Here is a 21,898-nt window from a genome sequence, read left to right as displayed (position 1 = left end):
ATAATAATATCTAGGATAATAATACTAATAGTTATAATAATGTTTATAATAATATTATAAATAATAATATTATTAAATTGTATTATTTTATAATGATAATATTAATATATAAAAAATAATGATTCTTAATGATAATACTAATAATAACAAGTTAAATGTTTCAATTTTTGTATCTATATATATATATATATATATATATATATATATATATATATATATATATATATATATATATATATATATATATATATATATATATATATATATATTATAATAATATTACGAATACAATTAATAATATTAATATTAATATTAATAATAAAAATAAAGATAATAATAGTAACATTTATATAACACTTTATTTAAATTTGTATTATATTTAATATATTAAAAGTACATATGTCATTTTTAATATTTATATAACATGTTTTAATATTTATATATTTATATATATTATAATATACTTACAATATTAATTATAGAAATCATATGTATATAGATTCCTTTTAAATTACACTTAATTATTTTGTACCTTATTTTACATATTTGATTTTATTGTTTAAATTATATTTTATTACTTTCAATTATTATCTATATATATTTACATTTATTTTTTTTATTTACAACAATGGTTCGTGAATCGTCGGGAATAGTCAAAGGTGTAGATGAATCTATGTAAACAGTTCAAAATTTTTTAGACATGAACATTACAGACTTTGCTTATCGTGTCGAACTCATATAAAGATTAAGTTTAAATTTGGTCGAAAATTTTCGGGTCGTCACACTAACTGTGTTACATCATAAAAGAAACTATTTTAATTTCTAAATTCTGAAAAATTCAAAAAATAGATGTTTTTGAAGTAGTGTTGGGAATTGAAGCATGAATTAGTATAATATAATAACACTTTATCAACGTGATTATATTACAGTAAGTCATGCTGAGTTTATAATGGAACGTGATGATTCACAGAGCTTAACGTCATCATGTGCCATGTTGCACGACTCTTACATTCGATCTAATTTCTAAACATATCAAGAACATAACTTTCTGATAGTTCTATCTTTTCTCTTGAATTCTGGTAATTTAACCAATTAAGATCGTGCCATTACAATTTCTCTCTTAGAACATTAGTCATGTTCATTCGAAATTTCATACCTACGAATTCTGGACCATTACATGTTGTGCTTAATGGCAAGAAGAGAAAACAAAAGCATGAAGCTTCAAAATAGAAAGAGGAGTATAAATCACAGCAAATATGAGAGAGCATTAACCGTAGATGTCAATAATTATGGAAAGACAGATGCAAGGAAGGATTATGAAAACCACTACCCCAAGAGCGAAGTAGAAGTAAACAGATTCCTCCGGTGGAAGTTAGAATAGAAGGATGATTGTGGTGATAGTTAGAATGAGATCAAGGATCAGAACTGGATGAAGCATTTTCACAATCTTTTAAAGGTATGAAATGAGGAAGAAGATGTAGGAGTGATGAAAATAATGGAACGAAAGAGGTTGATTTATAGCGAAATAACGGACATAGCAATCGAGGCAGATTACGCATTTAATTAAAGAAAATCATAATTTTCTTAATCACCGAAGAATCAAATCTTATATAGATTACAAAGATATTCTTTAATTTCCTTGAATTCCGGAAATTAACCGTGACTACGTCAAGATTTGAAACGAATCTTTGATTACATCATTTCACTCTTTTGCGATAGCTCCTCTCATACACTTCAAGTAAACGAATCGTTTTATCTATATTACTCAATAATGATAAAACTCTAGTTCTCAACTCATATTCGTCATGGAAACTTTCTTATTGTTAACCATGACAATCCCACTCAAATTTCGGGATGAAATTTTCTTTAACGGGGAGGTACTGTGATGACCCAGAAAATTTCGACTTATTTAAACCAATTCTATATATGATTTAATATTTAAGCAATGCATTTTGACAATTTTTAAAACTTTTGTAAATGAGTTTTATATAACGGTTGACCACCTTGTTTGTCCGATGATTCACGAACGTCATAACTTGTGATAATTATATAATTGTGTATGTGTATATATATATATATATATATATACGGAAACATGCGAATAATATTTATATACGAAATGATAAAAATTTACTAGTGAATGATACAATTTCAAATTAAAAATTTTACGTATATAATCGTTTTATTTTTATGATGTATTTTTTTAAATTTTTAAGAAGACACGAAGTTAAATCAAAGATGTATAAGTTGTAAAGCACAACGTACAACAATGTAACTTAAATAGTTGAAACGAAATTAATTCATTTACTATTCATATGATTAGTAAATGAAACGAAATTAATTAATTTACTATTTACATGAAAGCGACAATATAGAAATTATTAATTATAAGTTACATAATATACCCCTGAAGTATTTAAGAAATACGACTTTTTAAAATTTTAAAATTCATTCGATTAAATGAATCTTGTGATTTACTGTGGTACGAAATGATCAGCAGACTAGTACGTACACTCTACATCGAACGTATATAGTAACTTTATAAATAAATGGACTTTTTTACAACTAGTTTTATAAAGCTTAAGACCAAAATAAATATATGTATTCAATTATAAAAAGTGGAATTCTTTTTATTTATACTTTTACCCGTCAATTATTAGCAACAGAGTACGAAATAATGGTCTGTGAAAAACTGTCGGCATAAACTAACAAAAATGGGGCGGCTAAGATTACATACGTTTGATTCCTTTTATTATTATATTATTATTTTATTATTTTATTATTTTATTATTACTTTATTATATTATTATATTATATATATATATATATATATATATATATATATATATATATATATCGATCGATCGATCGATCGCAGAAAAACACACACACATACAATTTACATACTTCGTAAGAATTATTAATATTTATTATTAATATTATTGTTATTAATATTAATCTTAATATTATTATTAATCTCATATAATTATTTATTAGTTATGTATACATAAAATATTACGACGAGGTCATGAGCGAATTATTTTCAAAACGGATTTTCGAGCGGGATGAAGCTAGGGAAATTATGAGTCATAACTATGGAAGTTATGGGTATTGCTTGGGGGTTATGATCATAAGTCAAAGGTCAACCTAGCATTTATCATTTTCGTTGTGTCTACGTACTTTCCTGCAATATTGAATCACAATATTGATACGTGAGCATTCATATCTTATCTTTTATATATTAATAGTGTATACATGTCTAGTGCTCGAGTATGCATGTTTATGCATGCTTGTATGCTTTAATTTTGTCATTGGATAGTTTATGATGAATCACGAATTTGATACATATGCTACTGATATAAAGTATATGATATGCATGTCATTAGAAAGCTATCGAAAAATTAATAACTTTTCATTTAGAAATCGCGTGATTTCAGTGAACGGATTAAAAGATATGGTCAACTGAATTATGTTTGACATCAATTGAAATTGTGTTGGAAACTTTAAATTAATATTTAAACAACTTATCTATGAGATTGATAGATTGGATTTTTAGATATTACTAATCGAGTAAATGAATTTCTATATAAGGCACATCTCGTTTTGTTGAACAATTGTCAAAGTTAACTGTCTTATCATGTTTTAAAGCTTTATAAACACTATAATCTGATTTTACAAGTAATGAAAAACTATGTGAAATAATAAAATATGTTCGATTGCCATGATAATTCAAATATAATATAGCTACTGAAATAAATAATATTTTGAGTTTGATAAACTATAAATTCATTCAATTATCAAGACTTATATTATGTTAATAAACATGTATAGATTTAAAGATTATATTGATTCAGGTTGACTTTTAAGATAACTTTTGTTAACATTTGCATGTCAGTCTCGAGCATTAGGATTGTGATACACTATGACCCGATCTAGCTTGTTAGACATGTATTGACCAACATATGTTCTCTAGGTTGAGATCTACGGTTATTTTTCATTTCGAGTTTCTGTCACATTTCGTTGAATGACCTTATGTGCTGCTAAGGTGAGTTTATAGTCTCCCTTTTTAAATACTTTAAATATTTTTGGGCTGAGAATACATGCACTTTATTTTAAACGCAATGGATACAAGTACATACTAAATTCTACACCGAGTTTGAACCGAAAATCCCTTAGCTTTGGTAACTAGTAACTGCTGGTTATAAGAACTGGTGAGCGCGAGTAGTTATATATGGATCCATAGGGCTTGACATCCCCGTCTGTTCCAGGTATAGAAACCCTAGCCTGAACTATAAAACAGATGTATGCTATTTGAGGTTAGTACACGTTGGATTGCGTGTATTGTACATGTTGATTGTATGTATGTTAAAATAGGGGTACTTATTATAACGTTAAAGCTTAGTTACCAGGGTGCTCAATCTTGTAGAATATTTTGATAAACGTTTCTGGATGAAACAACTGAAATCTTGTGATCCACCTTTATATACAGATTATGCGCAACATTAAAACTAAGAACTCACCAACCTTTGTGTTGACACTTGTAAGCATGTTTATTCTCAGGTTCCTAGAAGTCTTCCACTGTTTGCTTATATGTGATACAAGCTATGTGCATGGAGTCATACATGCTTTATTCGAGAAAACGTTGCATTCACAAAATCATCACCATGTATCTTATTTTGACTGCATTATCAACGGATGTAGTATTTTAAACTATTAATTACGGTGATTGTCTATATGTAGAAATCATCAATCATCAAAAACCTTGGAATTTGATATTCAATTATGGTGTGCCTTTTCAAAAGAATGCAATGTTTACAAAACGTATCATGTAGAGGTAAGTACCTCACTCTGAAACAATGAATAACGTACCGCGTCAATAGCGATTTTGGCGGGTCGTTACAAGGTGTGTTTTTCGGTGGTGGCTAGTGATGGATCACGATGGTAGTTATTTGAAAGTGAAGATTGTCGGTCAATGAGGCAGAGAAGAGAGTGATGATGATAAATCTCTAAGCATATGTATATATTATATATATATAGATTAGATAATGATTGGATGCAATACATAAATCATCAAAATCACAGATGAAAACGTGTTAGTGTGTATATATGTCTATATATAATTAAATTAATAATAATATAATAATAAAATATCATACTCTATATCAACTTGGAGTTAGTCCGTGAAAAAAAAAGACAAAAGCCAAAAGTTATAATCATTCATTTAAAAGAACAGTTAGCAGCCGGTTAATTGGATTACTCATCAATAACGGAGTATTATATCGTGTTCCTTTGCTAAACAGTTAACATATAAAAGTCTTCCTAAAATTCCTAAATTTTTGTATTAAATTCATTTATTTATTTCAGTCATTATGGTATAATATTCGATCATTAATTTAATAAATAAAAATTACATCAACTGTCCCTCTCAATTCTGGGTAAAATATGAAAAGCGTTGAAATTTATTAATTAGCTTCAAAATATATTTTTAATAAGAGTAAAATTTATATAGCTCATTTTTGGATCACCGTGAAATGTCCCGTTCTTATTGATTAAAAACGTTCCATATTAATTGATTTCGTTGCGAGGTTTTGACCTCTATATGAGACGTTTTTCAAAGACTGCATTCATTTTAAAACAAACCATAACCTTTATTTCATCAATAAAGGTTTAAAAAGCTTTACGTAGATTATCAAATAATGATAATCTAAAATATCCTGTTTACACACGACTATTACATAATGGTTTACAATACAAATATGTTACAACGAAATAAGTTTCTTGAATGCAGTTTTTACACAATATCATACAAGCATGGACTCCAAATCTTGTCCTTATTTAAGTATGCGACAGCGGAAGCTCTTAATAATCACCTGAGAATAAACATGCTTAAAACGTCAACAAAAATGTTGTTGAGTTATAGGTTTAACCTATATATATCAAATCGTAACAATAGACCACAAGATTTCATATTTCAATATACATCCCATACATAGAGATAAAAATTATTCATATGGTGAACACCTGGTAACCGACATTAACAAGATGCATATATAAGAATATCCCCATCATTCCGGGACACCCTTCGGATATGATATAAATTTCGAAGTACTAAAGCATCCGGTACTTTGGATGGGGTTTGTTAGGCCCAATAGATCTATCTTTAGGATTCGCGTCAATTAGGGTGTCTGTTCCCTAATTCTTAGATTACCAGACTTAATAAAAAGGGGCATATTCGATTTCGATAATTCAACCATAGAATGTAGTTTCACGTACTTGTGTCTATTTTGTAAATCATTTATAAAACCTGCATGTATTCTCATCCCAAAAATATTAGATTTTAAAAGTGGGACTATAACTCACTTTCATAGATTTTTACTTCGTCGGGAAGTAAGACTTGGCCACTGGTCGATTCACGAACCTATAACAAATATGTACATATATATCAAAGTATGTTCAAAATATATTTACAACACTTTTAATACATTTTGATGTTTTAAGTTTATTAAGTCAGCTGTCCTCGTTAGTAACCTACAACTAGTTGTCCACAGTTAGATGTACAGAAATAAATCGATATATATTATCTTGAATCAATCCACGACCCAGTGTATACACGTATCAGGCTAGATCACAACTCAAAGTATATATATTTTTGGAATCAACTTCAACCCTGTATAGCTAACTCCAACATTACTGCATATAGAGTGTCTATGGTTGTTCCAAATAATATATATACATGGGTCGATATGATATGTCAAAACATTTGCATACGTGTCTATGGTATCCCAAGATTACATAATATATTAGAATACATGTATAATACAATATAAGTTAGCTAGGATATGATTTGTATAGAATTGTTAATATTTCCCGTAGCTACAAAAATAAAAAATATCCAATCTTGTTTTACCCATAACTTCTTCATTTTAAATCCGTTTTGAGTGAATCAAATTGCTATGGTTTCATATTGAACTCTATTTTATGAATCTAAACAGAAAAATTATAGGTTTATAGTCGAAAATATAAGTTACAAGTCGTTTTTGTAAGAGGTAGTCATTTCAGTCGAAAGAACGACGTCTTGATGACCATTTTGAAAAACATACTTCCACTTTGAGTTTAACCATGATTTTTGGATATAGTTTCATGTTCATAAGAAAAATTATTTTTTGCCAGAAGAACAACTTTTAAATCAAAGTTTATCATAGTTTTTAATTATCAAACCCAAAACAGCCTGCGGTGTTACTACGACGGCGTATGTCCAGTTTTACGGTGTTTTTCGTGTTTCCAGGTTTTAAATCATTAAGTTAGCATATCATATAGATATAGAACATGTGTTTATTTGATTTTAAAAGTCAAGTTAGAAGGATTAACTTTTGTTTGCGAACAAGTTTAGAATTAACTAAACTTTGTTCTAGTGATTTCAAGTTTATACCTTCGAATAAGATAGCTTTATATGTATGAATCAAATGATGTTATGAACATCATTACTACCTAAAGTTTTGTGGATAAACCTACTGGAAAAGAGACAAATGGATCTAGCTTCAAAGGATCTTGGATGGCTTGAAAGTTCTTGAAGTAGAATCATGACACGAAAACAAGTTCAAGTAGGATTTCCACTCGAAATAAGATTGTTATAGTTATAGAAATTGAATCAAAGTTTGAATATGAGTATTACTTTATATTAGAAAGATATATTACTATAAATAAGAAAGATTTCTTGAGGTTGGATGATCACTCTACAAGATTGGAAGTAAGCTAGCAAACTTGGAAGTATTCTTGATTTTATGAAACTAGAACTTGTAGAATTTATGAAGAACACTTAGAACTTGAAGATAAAACTTGAGAGAGATCAATTAGATGAAGAAAATTGAAGAATGAAAGTGTTTGTAGGTGTTTTTGGTCGTTGGTGTATGGATTAGATATAAAGGATATGTAATTTTGTTTTCATGTAAATAAGTCATGAATGATTACTCATATTTTTGTAATTTTATGAGATATTTCATGCTAGTTGCCAAATGATGGTTCCCACATGTGTTAGGTGACTCACATGGGCTGCTAAGAGCTGATCATTGGAGTGTATATACCAATAGTACATACATCTAAAAGATGTGTATTGTACGAGTACGAATACGGGTGCATACGAGTAGAATTGTTGATGAAACTGAACGAGGATGTAATTGTAAGCATTTTTGTTAAGTAGAAGCATTTTGATAAGTGTCTTGAAGTCTTTCAAAAGTGTATGAATACATATTAAAACACTATATGTATATACATTTTAACTGAGTCGTTAAGTCATCGTTAGTCGTTACATGTAAGTGTTGTTTTGAAACCTTTGGGTTAACGATCTTGTTAAATGTTGTTAACCCAATGTTTATAATATCAAATGAGATTTTAAATTATTATATTATCATGATATTATGATGTACGAATATCTCTTAATATGATATATATACATTAAATGTCGTTACAACGATAATCGTTACATATATGTCTCGTTTCAAAATCATTAAGTTAGTAGTCTTGTTTTTACAAATGAAGTTCATTGTTAATATACTTAATGATATGTTTACTTATCATAATATCATGTTAACTATATATTTAATCATATATATGTCATCATATAGTTTTTACAAGTTTTAACGTTCGTGAATCACCGGTCAACTTGGGTGGTCAATTGTCTATATGAAACCTATTTCAATTAATCAAGTCTTAACAAGTTTGATTGCTTAACATGTTGAAAACACTTAATCATGTAAATAACAATTTCATTTAATATATATATAAACATGGAAAAGCTCGTGTCACTACACACCGTTTATTTTAAAATCACATAAGTTCGTTTATAATTTGTTTATTATCAATCGAATGATAATTGAGTGTTACTATCATTTTCCAAATAAATTCGAAACTATATATATATATATATATATATATATATATATATATATATATATATATATATATATATATATATATATATATATATATATATACTTTTTAAATAATAATCATTATAATATCATATTTTTATTTTACTTTACATAAATAAATTTTAGTAACACGACATACAATATTTAAAATTATATTTTTAATAGTATTATTTATATATATATATATATATATATATATATATATATATATATATATATATATATATATATATACACACACACACATATCAAGTTGTAACGACCCAACTTCGTTTTACCAAAAACACGTCTTTTTTTTTTTAAAACAGACAACCTGGACGGCGTCCAGTTATGTGGACGGCGTCCAGCAGTGAAGACCAGGAAGGCGTCCAAGCCTCTTGGACGGCGTCCAAATGAACTAAAAGTTTATGCTCAGTTTTTCAAATTCACGCGGGCGGAAAACCCGCTTCCCAACACTTTTAAACGAAACGGTTTTCACAACACATTAGTATAATTATAATTAAGAGATTTCCACAATAAAAATCGAGTTTAAAACACCGAGCCCACATCGACCTAAATTACGACAAAGTGACCATTTCGACCCATTTATATATACATTGACGGATTAGGACTCTACAACCCAACCCGATACCATGAGCATAATCCCGGGGACTACCAAATCCCCCATCCGCGTCCAATTATCCGAAAGCTACCCCATCAAGCCCGAACGCTCCTGCACGACTAGTCTATCAACTAGCTAGCATCAATAACACAATACCTATAAAAGGTAAACAACGAGAGGGGTAAGCCTAGGCTTAGTGAATGCAATAATTATACATATACATATATAACCTACTTACTTGCAATCACTTACACAATACCGCATACAAGCTAGCAATTCGACAACCATGCAAACATCATGCATAAAACTAATATCCGCAATTCACAATAAGCTAGCAACACCGATAGCATATAGTTCACAATTAAATATGCTAATACAAAATTCACACAACCATGGTCAACCAATCGTACAAGGGAACGGTACTCACTAGAGACCATCAGAGTTCATAACATCCATTAGTGTACATACGACGCGTAATCACTAATCCCTCGGGTGATGTCTTGAACACCACGACAATCTCACCCCCATGACAATGTGGTGTCTTGAACACCGCGACAATTCCACATGTCAATCAAACCAATGGGTGGTGTCTTGAACATCGCAACAATTCCACTCCCATGACAATGTGTTGTCTTAAACACCGCGACTATTCCACATGTCAATCAAATCGATGAGTGGTGTCTTAAACACCGTGACAATTCCACTCCCATGACAATGTGTTGTCTTAAACACCGCGACTATTCCACATGTCAATCAAATCAATGAGTGGTGTCTTGAACACCGCGACAATTCCACATTCCACGCTACACAAATAAATACATTATATACGTACACGCATAATTATTCCACTCACCTCGAACTCGAGCAATACAAACCATGCGTGAAATCTCCACCAAACGCAACAGAGCAAGGTTTTACCTATAATACGCATATAGGTATACAAACAATCAACAAATATTCTCTACAAGAGAATTCAACTCCAACACCCTTAACCAAGGGTTTGTACCTACCTCCACAAACCGCCCATTTAGACATCTAAAGTGGACTTCACCAATTACCACTACGGGTGGTAATTCCGACCCATCAAACAAGTACAATTTAACCAAAATTATACTTGACACCATTTAAATCAACCTAGGTCTTAACACTAAATTACTACTTAGGTAGTAATCATTTCAAATGTCAATTAACACTTAACAAAAGCGTTTACCATCCATTTGACCAAAACTAGTGTCATTACCAATTTTAACCCATCAAAGCCAACCCATTTTGACATAAGTCCCAAAAACCTCCTTAATCACTAATGGCTAGTGATTAACTTTCCAAATACTATTAACACTTGAATCAAACATTTATATACTTGGTTCATCAAATCTTGACCTCATAACTTAGTTTGACACCAAATCAAGGTTAACACCCATTTTGTCATACAAACATGTTCTTAAGAACATCTAAACACTAACACATTACAAACTAGTGAGTTAACACCCAAACCATGACCAAAATTGTCCTCAAACCCTAAACCCATAATAATCGGGTTTACATACACAATACAAAAGCAAAACCCCCAAATTCATGAGAAATGGAGTTTATAACCCAAACTAGCTCAAACCCTAAATATGAATAAGAATCTTAACAATTAAATTCGGAGTTAGAGCTTACCAACACTACCATAATGTAGCCGTTAACGAGGTGAACAACCTCAACTCTTGCACCTTAACCCGAATCAACCTCCTTCCTCACCAAATGGAGCTTTCCCTCTCTAAAAACTCTTCCCCTCTCTAGGGTTTGAAGAGGAGAGGGTTGTGGATGTGAAAAATGATCCAAAAGTGGATCTAAAACTGGTATTAAGGCCACACATCAGTCCTCAAGTGAAAAGACACAAATACCCCTTTTAATTTATTAAAATTCTAACAGCTGGCCCGTCAGACCATTTGGACGGCGTCCAAAATGGCTGGACGGCGTCCCATCTTTCATTGGTGGACGGCGTCCCAAAAACTGGACGGCGTCCCACTGAACTAAGACTGAAACTGAGACAACAACCTCTTTCAGGGACTAAAATTGTCTGAGTCTGATTCTGATGTAAATTCTGAAAATGCATAAGTGTTAGGTAGACTTTTAGTGGTGCTTTCTGATGCACACATTTACTGACACTTTTAGGAATATTTTCTGATGCACAAAACTCAGGATCTTACACAAGCTACAATTAATTGTTCGTGAATCATCAGAACTGGTCGAAGGTCAAATGATTTCATAAAATAGTTCAAAAATTTTGAGACTCAACCTAACAGACTTTGCTTATCGTGTCGAAATCATATAAAAATTAAGTTTAAATTTGGTCAAAAATTTTCGGGTCGTCACATGTTGTGGTGGTCGAATGTTACATCAAAACAGGAGAATAAAGATCGACTTTAAAGGGCTGTTTTTGTGGAGGTTTTAGTCGACTGCACAGCAGGTTTGGAGGCTGGTGTTAGTTGACAAAAAGAAGGGAAAAAGAGCAGAAAAGTGTCGACTAAATCAACAAAAGGGGATGGGATTTTGTGATGCTAAGTTTGGAATATCATGAGGGTTTAAATACTTGAGCTTTTTAATTTCCTAATCACACTAGGATTAGTTTTTCTTAATGAACAAGTTGGTTTCCTATTTTTTTTTATTAAACCGACCCATTCTTAATTATACATATTATTTATATATATTTTTTTTTAAATCGGCATTTACAATATATATATATATATATATATATATATATATATATATATATATATATATATATATATATATATATATATATATATATATATATATATATATATATATATATATATATTTTATATATATTTATTTTTAAATTTACATTTTATTTAAATACATTTTTATTTTTAAGTATTAGTCCATGTCTTTTATACATTTTTACTTTGTTCTTATTAGTTTTGTTCATATAGAGGTCTCATTTAATCTATTACACATAGTTTATGTTATTAATTTTGGTATTAGGGTTAGGGTTTAATATTTAATATTAAATGGTATTAGGGTTTAGTAATTAATGGGTAGGGTTAGGTTTAGGGTTTACAAGATTAGGGTTTTGAATTAATATTTGAGGTTAGGGTTTCAAGTTATTAATGACATGCTTTAATTATAGAGCATTTAATTACCTGGATAACACCCTAATGACAATACACAGGATCAGGAAATGAAACCCTAAGGGCAATCTGGTAAATTCAGAATGGAAAAGTGATGGTCGTTATAAAATAACCCCTAACTTTTGGTCTGGAACCCGTGTGTTTTTTCTACTTAGGGCTAATTTCGTCTGATTAGATCCTAATCCTAAGGATTGTCACGTGATTAAGGAAGGGATTAGAAATGAATGGCTAGGATTAGAGGTGGTCAACAAATTGGATGGCTATGATTTAAAGTTGATGGGATTTGTCACTCAATTGTGGTTTTACTTTAAGTATAAGAGAGATAAAGATGGGTGTATATGATAGTATGTCATGGTTGAGCGTGAAATGTGATGGATTATTGATGAGAAATAAATTTAGAGGAAATTATGATGTGACACTGATGTGTTAGTGTGTTAATTTGAAAAAGAGTGTCATGATTCCGAGTGCTATTAATAAAGCTAGTGAACAAAAGTACACTGTCAAAGTGGTTAGTAACATTGAGTATTGATTTGCACATCGTTTTTTGTCTGTTGTGTTTGAAGGGACTGACTCTTAGAGCCTAAATTAAATTTCAGGCAGGATTTAAAACCCATGGAAATTTGATTTTACCATTTTCATGGCGTCTCAATTTTATTTTATTTTTAAAAAAAACTTTTTCCTACTTATTGGCCGGAGGTCCACTCGGAAGCAATCTCTCTATCCGTCAAATAGAGAGAGGGATGATTTTCTCTACTTTTGAGAGTGTTTTCACTCCAGATGGAGAAATGACTTGACTTTATTCTCGGATAGGGAAAGGATTGTCTACATCTCACCTCCCTCATACACCACTTATGTGGTATTGGGTTTTGTTGTTGTTGTTGTTGTTGTTGGAAGGGATTGAATCTATAATCATTGCTTTTTAAACTACTCACTTGTTAAGTCTTTATGGGATAAGGTTTTTCGATGGTGGGGTGTTAATCGATTGATTTAAGAAATATTAAAGATCTAATCACTTACAAGGATAATGAATCATTTCAGAGCTCGATGGTCGTGTCACTTCGTCTTCGAAGCCCAATGATTGTTTGGTATCTAAAGAGTGCTTGTGTGGTAATAATTCATGCGAAGATTCGTGTAAGGTAGGATTGACTTATATTCGGAGGAGGAAAAGCTCGTTCTCGGAATCGGTTTCGGTTTCAAGGAAAGTTGGGCGGTGTGATCGGTTCGAAAAATACGGGTGTGAAAATCAGTGTGGGTCGTTTTGAGTCTTTTTCTTGGCACAATGAAGCGGTTGAGCCGGAGTGTGAGAGCCCGTCACATGTGTGTGGAAGATTTCATGAGTCGGTTCTTGGCCCGTCGTCGGTTGAAGGCAAGTTAGTGGGCTCCTCGTCAACGGCTATGTTCGGCTTTCCCAAAACGTTCTGGTGTTCTTCTCATAGAGGAAAGGAGGTGTCTTGGAAAACTACAGAGGGGGTAGGCCTCGAAGACGGGATCGAGAGGAAAGTAATTTTTGTTGGATGCGACTGTAGTCGGGATTCCCTGATTTCGGGTTTGGCCTTTTGGTCAGTTTCTTGTTTTTTTCTGTTTGGATTGTTTTTTTTTTTTTTTTTTTGGACAGCGATTGGGATCACCCGAGGGGGACTAAACCACCCGTTGCGATTGGCAAGTCCCAAAAACTCACATTATCAAGATTTATTCTGAGCTTCTTTATATTGAATAAGAAACACTTTCAACAAAAATAATCATATCCCACATATTGAATCCACATATATCACGTAGGAAACTGTATTAATCCTCAAATAAAGATAGCAGCCAAGATAAAATACATACTACGTCGACATGATCAACTACTAATCTTTGGCGGTGAATTTGCAAATTTCCACGAGATACGTAAAAGAGCTTCACTAGCTTTACAACCAGCAACTTCATCAATAGGCACTGCTTTACAAATCTCTTCTACATCTTCTTTCGTTAGTTTCACTTTAACCGCACCAACGTTCTCATCAAGATTCTTAATCTTAGTTGTACCTATGTCAAAATCAACACAATACATAAAATTACAATCAAAAATAAATTATTAACATTAAAATTGAATTGGTATGTTTGACAGTAATTTGACTTTTTTTAGTCAACCTTACCAGGAATTGGTACTACATCATTTCCTTGATGGAGAACCCATGCAAGTGCGAGTTGAATTGGGGTACATTCGTGCTTTTTTGCGATTTTTTCTACTTTATCGTAAATGACTTTGTTCTTGGTGAAGTTTTCCCCGGTAAACCTAGGATGTGATCCCTGAGAGAGAATGCACACTAATTAGAAAACTGAAAGGTGTATATCTCGACCCAAACATATATGAATGTCGATTTAGGTTATATTTAATTTCTAATGGGTTTGAAAGATCAGCTAAAAAACAGATCAACACAGTCACAAGTTGCCCAGATTGCTTATACAACTCAAACCCATAACTGAGAGTTGGTTGTACGATACGAATGGGGGCACATTTGGTATCAAACCCACTTCATCATTTTATTCATTGATGAAATAATTTCAATAATTGTTTAGAATCATATAAGTCTAGACAAAAAGTGTTTTGGGTCAACCAGACCGGACATGTACCATAAACGGCTCTTTCTAAACAGAACCCATTTGACCCGTTTTGCCACCTTTCAAACTAACTTAGAAGGCGCAAACAAATCCTAGTTCCCGGATAAATATATATAAGAGTAGCTGATCAGTTACCAATACACTATTTTCAGGAATAGTTTCTTTAACCGCTTTTCCCCCGAAAAATCCACGGGCCACAGGACTGTATGGAACTATGCCTATTCCAAGTTCCCTTGTCACAAGAATAGAACTTTTGATTAAAATTCAAATGAAATATAGAATATAACAAATTTTGTAGGGAAAAATGCATCAAAAAACCTGCAAAGTGGGATAAGTTCTTCCTCAATGTCCCGTGTCCAAAGGGAATATTCCATTTGTAAAGCCGTGATTGGATGAACTGCGTGTGCTCTCCTAATTGTGTCTGCATTAGCTTCAGATAACCCAATGTACTTTATTTTACCTTCTTCAACCAACTTTTTAAGCTCTTCCATCTGTTTTTCAAGAAAAAAGTATAATAAACATATGTGCTTTCTTAAACTGTGTGTTTTTGTAACGATAATTTTAAGACGCATTTTTAGGCAGTAAAAACGTCACACTAATCAGGTGTCTTACCGATAACTTAGAGTATAAAACATTTATGGTTATAACAGAAATCAAACCAAGTTCATTACTTTTATATAAGTAGCCTGTCAAGTAAGTCCAAATAAACAAATTAGGCATGAGAACTTACAGTGTCCTCAATAGGAACAGTTGTGTCGACTCGATGTATGTAATAGAGATCAATGTAGTCAACACCTAACCGCTTTAGGCTACCCTCACAAGATGAACGCGCGTATTCAGGAGTACCGTTAACAGTAATCTTTGTTGGTTCCATCTTGTAAATACCAAATTTTGTGGCTAATTGGATCTTTTCTCGAGGTAGTTCCTTTAATACCTGCATGATTATTACTGTATATTATTATGTCATATCAAATATTTTATAAGTAAAGATATCAAACAATGATATCATTTGTGTCATCTAGAAATTCCACGTTGAACATTCATCAAATTCTCATTTTCTATCCAACACGTACTCGAATTGAAGTTCAAAACGGTAATTTTAATGTCATTCAAACATGATTAAGAGATGCAGTTGAGTAGCTAAAACTTTATTAATAAACAACGTATAAATTTTAAAAGATATCTAATTTCAACTTTGTATTGTCCAATGATAAAATGTCATTGAAGAACTATGGTCTAACTTGCTATTAGATACAGTTATTCTCGCCTATTAGGCACAAGACAGAACAGTTCAGGGTAAGTTCTTGTGTCCAAATGACTAAACAAAAGGTGGCAATCTTGACCCATTTACTTATGAATGGGTTGGCTTTGTATGTGTTTTATTTCTAGTGGATAAGAAAAAAAAATATAAACTTAGCTAAACTGGGAATCAATCAAATGGGTCAACGGGTTGAGTCACCAAAATTCTAAAGTTTTGGGGGACAATCTCTTAAATCGTCTCAATTAAATAAATTTAATGTATTGTTACATTATATATTGTTATAGCAACAGAAATTAGCACAACAGAAAAATGAACAAAAAAAAAATTTGAGTCAACTCAACCCGGTCCGTCTGAACCCAAACAACAACAACAACAACAACAATACCCAATCCGTCTGAACCCAAACTTGACCCCTAACCCAACCAGCCTTGATGGCACATACTGCCACCTAAATCTTAACACGGGATGGAACCACTATTCACATTTGTGCAGCATAACATGCAACAGCTTAGGGATGGAGCACAAATGTAAGTTCTAGAGAGTGATCATATAACAAATTGTGGAGCTAATAGTCCTTCGAGTTTATACTTAAGCAATATAAATTCCCGAAAAAATTGACTTGTATACCTTTCCAACTAGTATCTCGTTAACATGATCTGGCCCACCATATATATCAGCAGTATCAAAGAATGTAATTCCTCTATTGTAAACTGCTTTGAGCACTTGAATACCTTCTTCCATAGGAAGAGGATTATTATATGCCCCAGTAAGCCCCATGCACCCATAACCCAATCTTGAAACCTATCCATACCCATATCCATCAAAAATTAAAACATAACACAATTAATTACTCCGTATTAGTATTATTATATTAAAATACTTAACTGTGCTAATAACCACCCATTAAACTATGAAGATCTTAGTATAAAACCTTTTTCAGTAATCTAAACAACAAAAACCTCATTTGTTTATTCGTTGTTTAAACGATGATTTACCCTTAAAAAGCAATTTAAAATACATAATTCAAAAGTATGCAACATTTATAAATTAATACTTATCATTATACGCACAAAAATTGAAAATTGATTAACCAACATTAATTAAGATTGTACCAAAAATTGATTAAGCAAAGATAAATAAAAACATACCAAAAATGCAAACATAACGAAATGTGAATAAATTATGATGAAATCGCAGTGGATCGAAAAAACTAAAATGCGATAAAATGAGAAAATGTGACCTCAAGCCCTTGACTTCCAAGCTTCACTCTAGGCATCTTTTCAGAAGCTACATTACTGTCGGCCATTGTTGGTCAACTGTAAAGTGGTAGGTGAACTTAAATTAGATGATGATGATGATGATGATGATGATGATGATGATGATGATGATGATGATGAAATTGGGTTGTATGTTGAACTAACAGTTACTACAATTTTCAATTGAATTAATTTGAACACCAACGATAAGAATAATTCAATTTATCTGAAGTACATTGCAAGAATATTCTTTGGTGTGCATCATTTCTAATTTTTTCTTTTCACCCTACCATAACCTAAACGCTTCACAATTATGAATGTTCAAACTTCAAACACTTTTCAGAAAACTAACAACGTACCTGGGTTATCGCGCCCTTTGCTTGGACCTTGGTAATCAAAAATTTGAGCAATTCGATTATACGTTTGTAGTGATGATTGTGTTGATAACTTATTAACTTTATGGTAGATGAAGTGTTGGAGGTAGATGTGGGTATTTAATTTTTATTTTTTTTCTAGTTTCTGATTGTAAAAATGATTTTAGTTATTATTTTATATTATTATTATTATTTATATTTATTTTAATACTTTTATTTATTATTTATTTTATTTTAAATAATCAAAATATATATAAATCAAATAATCATTTTTGGCTTAATTTATTAAATAAATAGAAAATAGATTAATTTAAGAAATATTTATTGAGTCTAATTTTATTGGGAAATGATACTCACATACTAAGAATTGATCCATACACACCAACTTACTATTATACCCTTAATTTACAATTATGAAGGTTCAAGTACCTAGATAAATTTAAAGTTATAACTCACTTTTGTGCTAAAAAGTGTGGATTGATCAATTTTGAGTGTGTGAGTATCCTCTCCCAATTTTATTTGCATCAATTTATATCATTCTAAAATAAAACATCCATTCCTATCACTTCACGCCTTCTTCTCCGTATGACCTCTTTCTTCCTCAGTTAAGCCTCCTTTAAAAAAACTGCAAAAGAAAAAGAAATTTTAAAATAGAAAGGGAAGAAAAAAGAAACAGGGAAGACACCACTTGCATCAATGAACGTCGACAAAACAACCAAACTCGCAATTCATTCTTATCGTGCCACCTTCCAGCACGTCGAAGAAGAAGACCCACCAGCACGCCGCGTTAATGACATGTTGGTGGCGTGCTCGGTGAAATTGGGCTGATGGTCTAAGGGTGAAACGACACTCAAATAGGCCCAAGAGCGTTGCTAGTCACGACCCTAAAGAATAAGGAGGGGACTAACCGGTATCTTCAAACCTTGTGGTGTACCTCATGTGGTAGTAGGGATGGCAATGAGGGGAAGAAACCCATAACCCGCGGGTACCCGTGCTCGAGACGGGCGGATATTTATGAAAAAATTACCCGCGGGTACGGATCAAATAAAATTTTGTACCCATTGGTGAGTCGCAAGAGGGTCGTCAGTATATCATACCTGTCGGGGGTAAAACCCGACCCGTGAATCCGATGATGCCCGTTTGAGCTACCCGCAAGTATACCCCTTTACCCGCATACATATACTTAATTATATATTATTTAATTTTAACTTTTTGATGTATTTTTATAATTAGATGCGGGTAAAACCCGCAAGTAGTGAGTATCAGTGAGTAAAAATTAGGTAAAGTGCAATATCAAATGTGTTTTGGGAGAAAATGTGTGTTTTTTTTTTTTTACTGTGATGCGATAATATCAAATTTTGAAAGTAATAATGAGTGTTAAATATTAGTGAGAAAGTATTGAATGATACCAAGTAAATATATATGCATGTTTATATTATTATAAAATGTGAAATGTTATGAATGCAATGCAAGTTTTAAAGAAAAGTTAGAGTGACAAATTAACATTATCATCTTTACATAATGAATGATTAGTCCAAGAGTGTTCTTAGAATTCTTAAAATAATACGTGTTCTTATTGGAAAACAATATATATATATATATATATATATATATATATATATATATATATATATATATATATATATATATATATATATATAATGTCTACCACATGTTTGAACCAATGACATTAAGGTCAGAGGGCACCTCAATACCACCAGATCATTGACCATTTGGTGATTTATATCTAAGGATCTCATCTCTTCCTCACTTAGTTGTCATTGCTTCTTCGAGAAACTGGTTGACAACATCTCTTCCTTGCTTAGCCAGCAAACTTTCACCATGTATTTTATAATAACACAACTTACTGAGAACGATATTAATGTAATAGTGGTTGTATTTTTTCATTAATATATATTTGTACAGTTAATGTAAATATTGGTGTATTTTCATTAATATATACTTGTACAGTTGATAATTTTTTTAGACATTAGTACAGTCGATAATTAATTTAATGACAAATGGCCTGAAAAGGTAACATAAGTTATACGATTTTTCAATAAAGGTAATATGAGTTTTGCTGATGCCCGAAAAGGATTACGTGTTTAAATTTTTGCCCGAAAAGGATTACGTGTTTAAATTTTTACCCGAAAATGATTATGATTTGGAATAACGTGCAACTGAGGTAATATCGTCAAATTCATTAACGACCGTTAATCAAACTTTGTTAAGTGCTTACACGTGCTTGAGATGTGAGGGACAAAATTACACAGTTGGTCTATGAACCTTATAAAAAATAATAATAAAGTAATAAAAAACAAAATAATAAATATAAAATCAATAATAATAAAAATACAAATTAAAAAATTGTTTTATTGATTTTTTTAATTTTCATTTTCTAAAAGTTTTTGAATTTTTCTGAATTATTTATTTTTATTAAAAAATAATAAAAAATCAAAATATTAAATTTATTTTAATTTTTATTTAAATTATTATTATTTATTTATAAGGTTCAGGGACCAACCATGTAAATTTGTCCCTTACATGTGAAGCTCTTAAAGAAAATTGACTAGTGGTCGTTAAAGAATTTGACGATATGACCTCAATTGCACATTTTTTCAAATTATAATTTTTTTCGGGCAAAAATTGAAACACATAATCTTTTTCGTGCATTAGCAAAATCTTAATGGATTTGTACCCACTCCGTCCCAAAATAATTGTCCCGTTTGAATTATCAAAGTTTCTTAATAAATATTGACTTTAAATATTTTTACTTGTGCTATATACTATTTGATAGAAATTATATAAATGAATTCATTTTTAAAATGTGTTTACATTGATATAACTTTCATAAATATTTTATAACACAAAATATTGAAAGTCAAAGTTGTAAAAAAAAAAAACTTAAAAAGTCAAAGCGCGACAACAATTTTGGAACGAATGGAGTAATTTAATCCAAAAATTTTGATTTTTTTTCATTTTGACTCCAATGGATTTTTTTTCCCCTCAAAAGTCTTCATATTGTGCCCCTAAAAACTTCAAATTTTTGTCAAAAAGCCTTCATATTTTATTAAAATAAATTGCTATGCTTTTAAAAAAAATTCGTCCACGGTGAAAAAAAATTCATGATTCCGGCACTCTTAAATACTACAAAATATTAGAGTATGTCATTACCGATAGGGATTTCAGGTCTGAAAGAAAGTTTGTGGAGTGTTCGTCATTTGGTGGCAGTTAGTTAGACAAGTTTTAACGCGGCGTCAGAAAGCATCGCGTCAGACGAGTTGGCCAAATCTGACGCCCCTGACGCCTATAACGCGACGTCAGATTCTGACGCGTGAGGGTGTTAGTTGGAAATTTGACGGTGGGCAGGGAATCGTCTGGGACGCGTGTCAGCTCCTAGTTGGCTCCCGAATTCAATGGATATATATCCATTTGAATTTCAGTTTTTTTTTTTCAATTCTGAAAATTAAATATTATTTATCATATATAATATCTAAATCTTCACTATTTTTATTCATCTTCAACATATATCAACCTTCTTCAATCTTCATCTTTCTTCAAGCTTTTTTTTCAAAAAAAAAAATGTCAAACCCAAATCAAAGACCCAATACTCACAACGATTGGTACGGTAGTTATACGTGAAATGTCCCGTTCTTATTGATTAAAAACGTTCCATATTAATTGATTTCGTTGCGAGGTTTTGACCTCTGTATGAGACGTTTTTCAAAGACTGCATTC

The 21,898-nt window shown here is 31.2% G+C and overlaps 1 protein-coding gene across 1 annotated transcript; it reads right to left on the bottom strand.

Moving 5' to 3' along the window:
- Nucleotides 1-14,385: 14,385 nt before the first annotated feature.
- Nucleotides 14,386-18,250, bottom strand: LOC139894000 (perakine reductase-like). Its single transcript, XM_071877204.1, has 8 exons — nucleotides 18,146-18,250; nucleotides 17,771-17,846; nucleotides 17,158-17,331; nucleotides 16,000-16,203; nucleotides 15,588-15,760; nucleotides 15,405-15,501; nucleotides 14,804-14,957; nucleotides 14,386-14,693 (listed from the first exon to the last, which is right to left on the bottom strand). The coding sequence occupies exons 2-8, from the start codon at nucleotides 17,834-17,836 to the stop codon at nucleotides 14,509-14,511; spliced, it is 1,053 nt and encodes a 350-aa protein (XP_071733305.1). The 5' UTR covers nucleotides 17,837-17,846; nucleotides 18,146-18,250; the 3' UTR covers nucleotides 14,386-14,508.
- Between the last annotated feature and the right edge of the window lie 3,648 nt (nucleotides 18,251-21,898).

This window comes from Rutidosis leptorrhynchoides, chromosome 2 (assembly GCF_046630445.1).
Source record: "Rutidosis leptorrhynchoides isolate AG116_Rl617_1_P2 chromosome 2, CSIRO_AGI_Rlap_v1, whole genome shotgun sequence".
In the NCBI taxonomy this organism is placed as follows: domain Eukaryota; kingdom Viridiplantae; phylum Streptophyta; class Magnoliopsida; order Asterales; family Asteraceae; genus Rutidosis; species Rutidosis leptorrhynchoides.
Note: the sequence above shows the minus strand (reverse complement) of the source record. Positions and strands in the feature narration are given on the sequence as shown.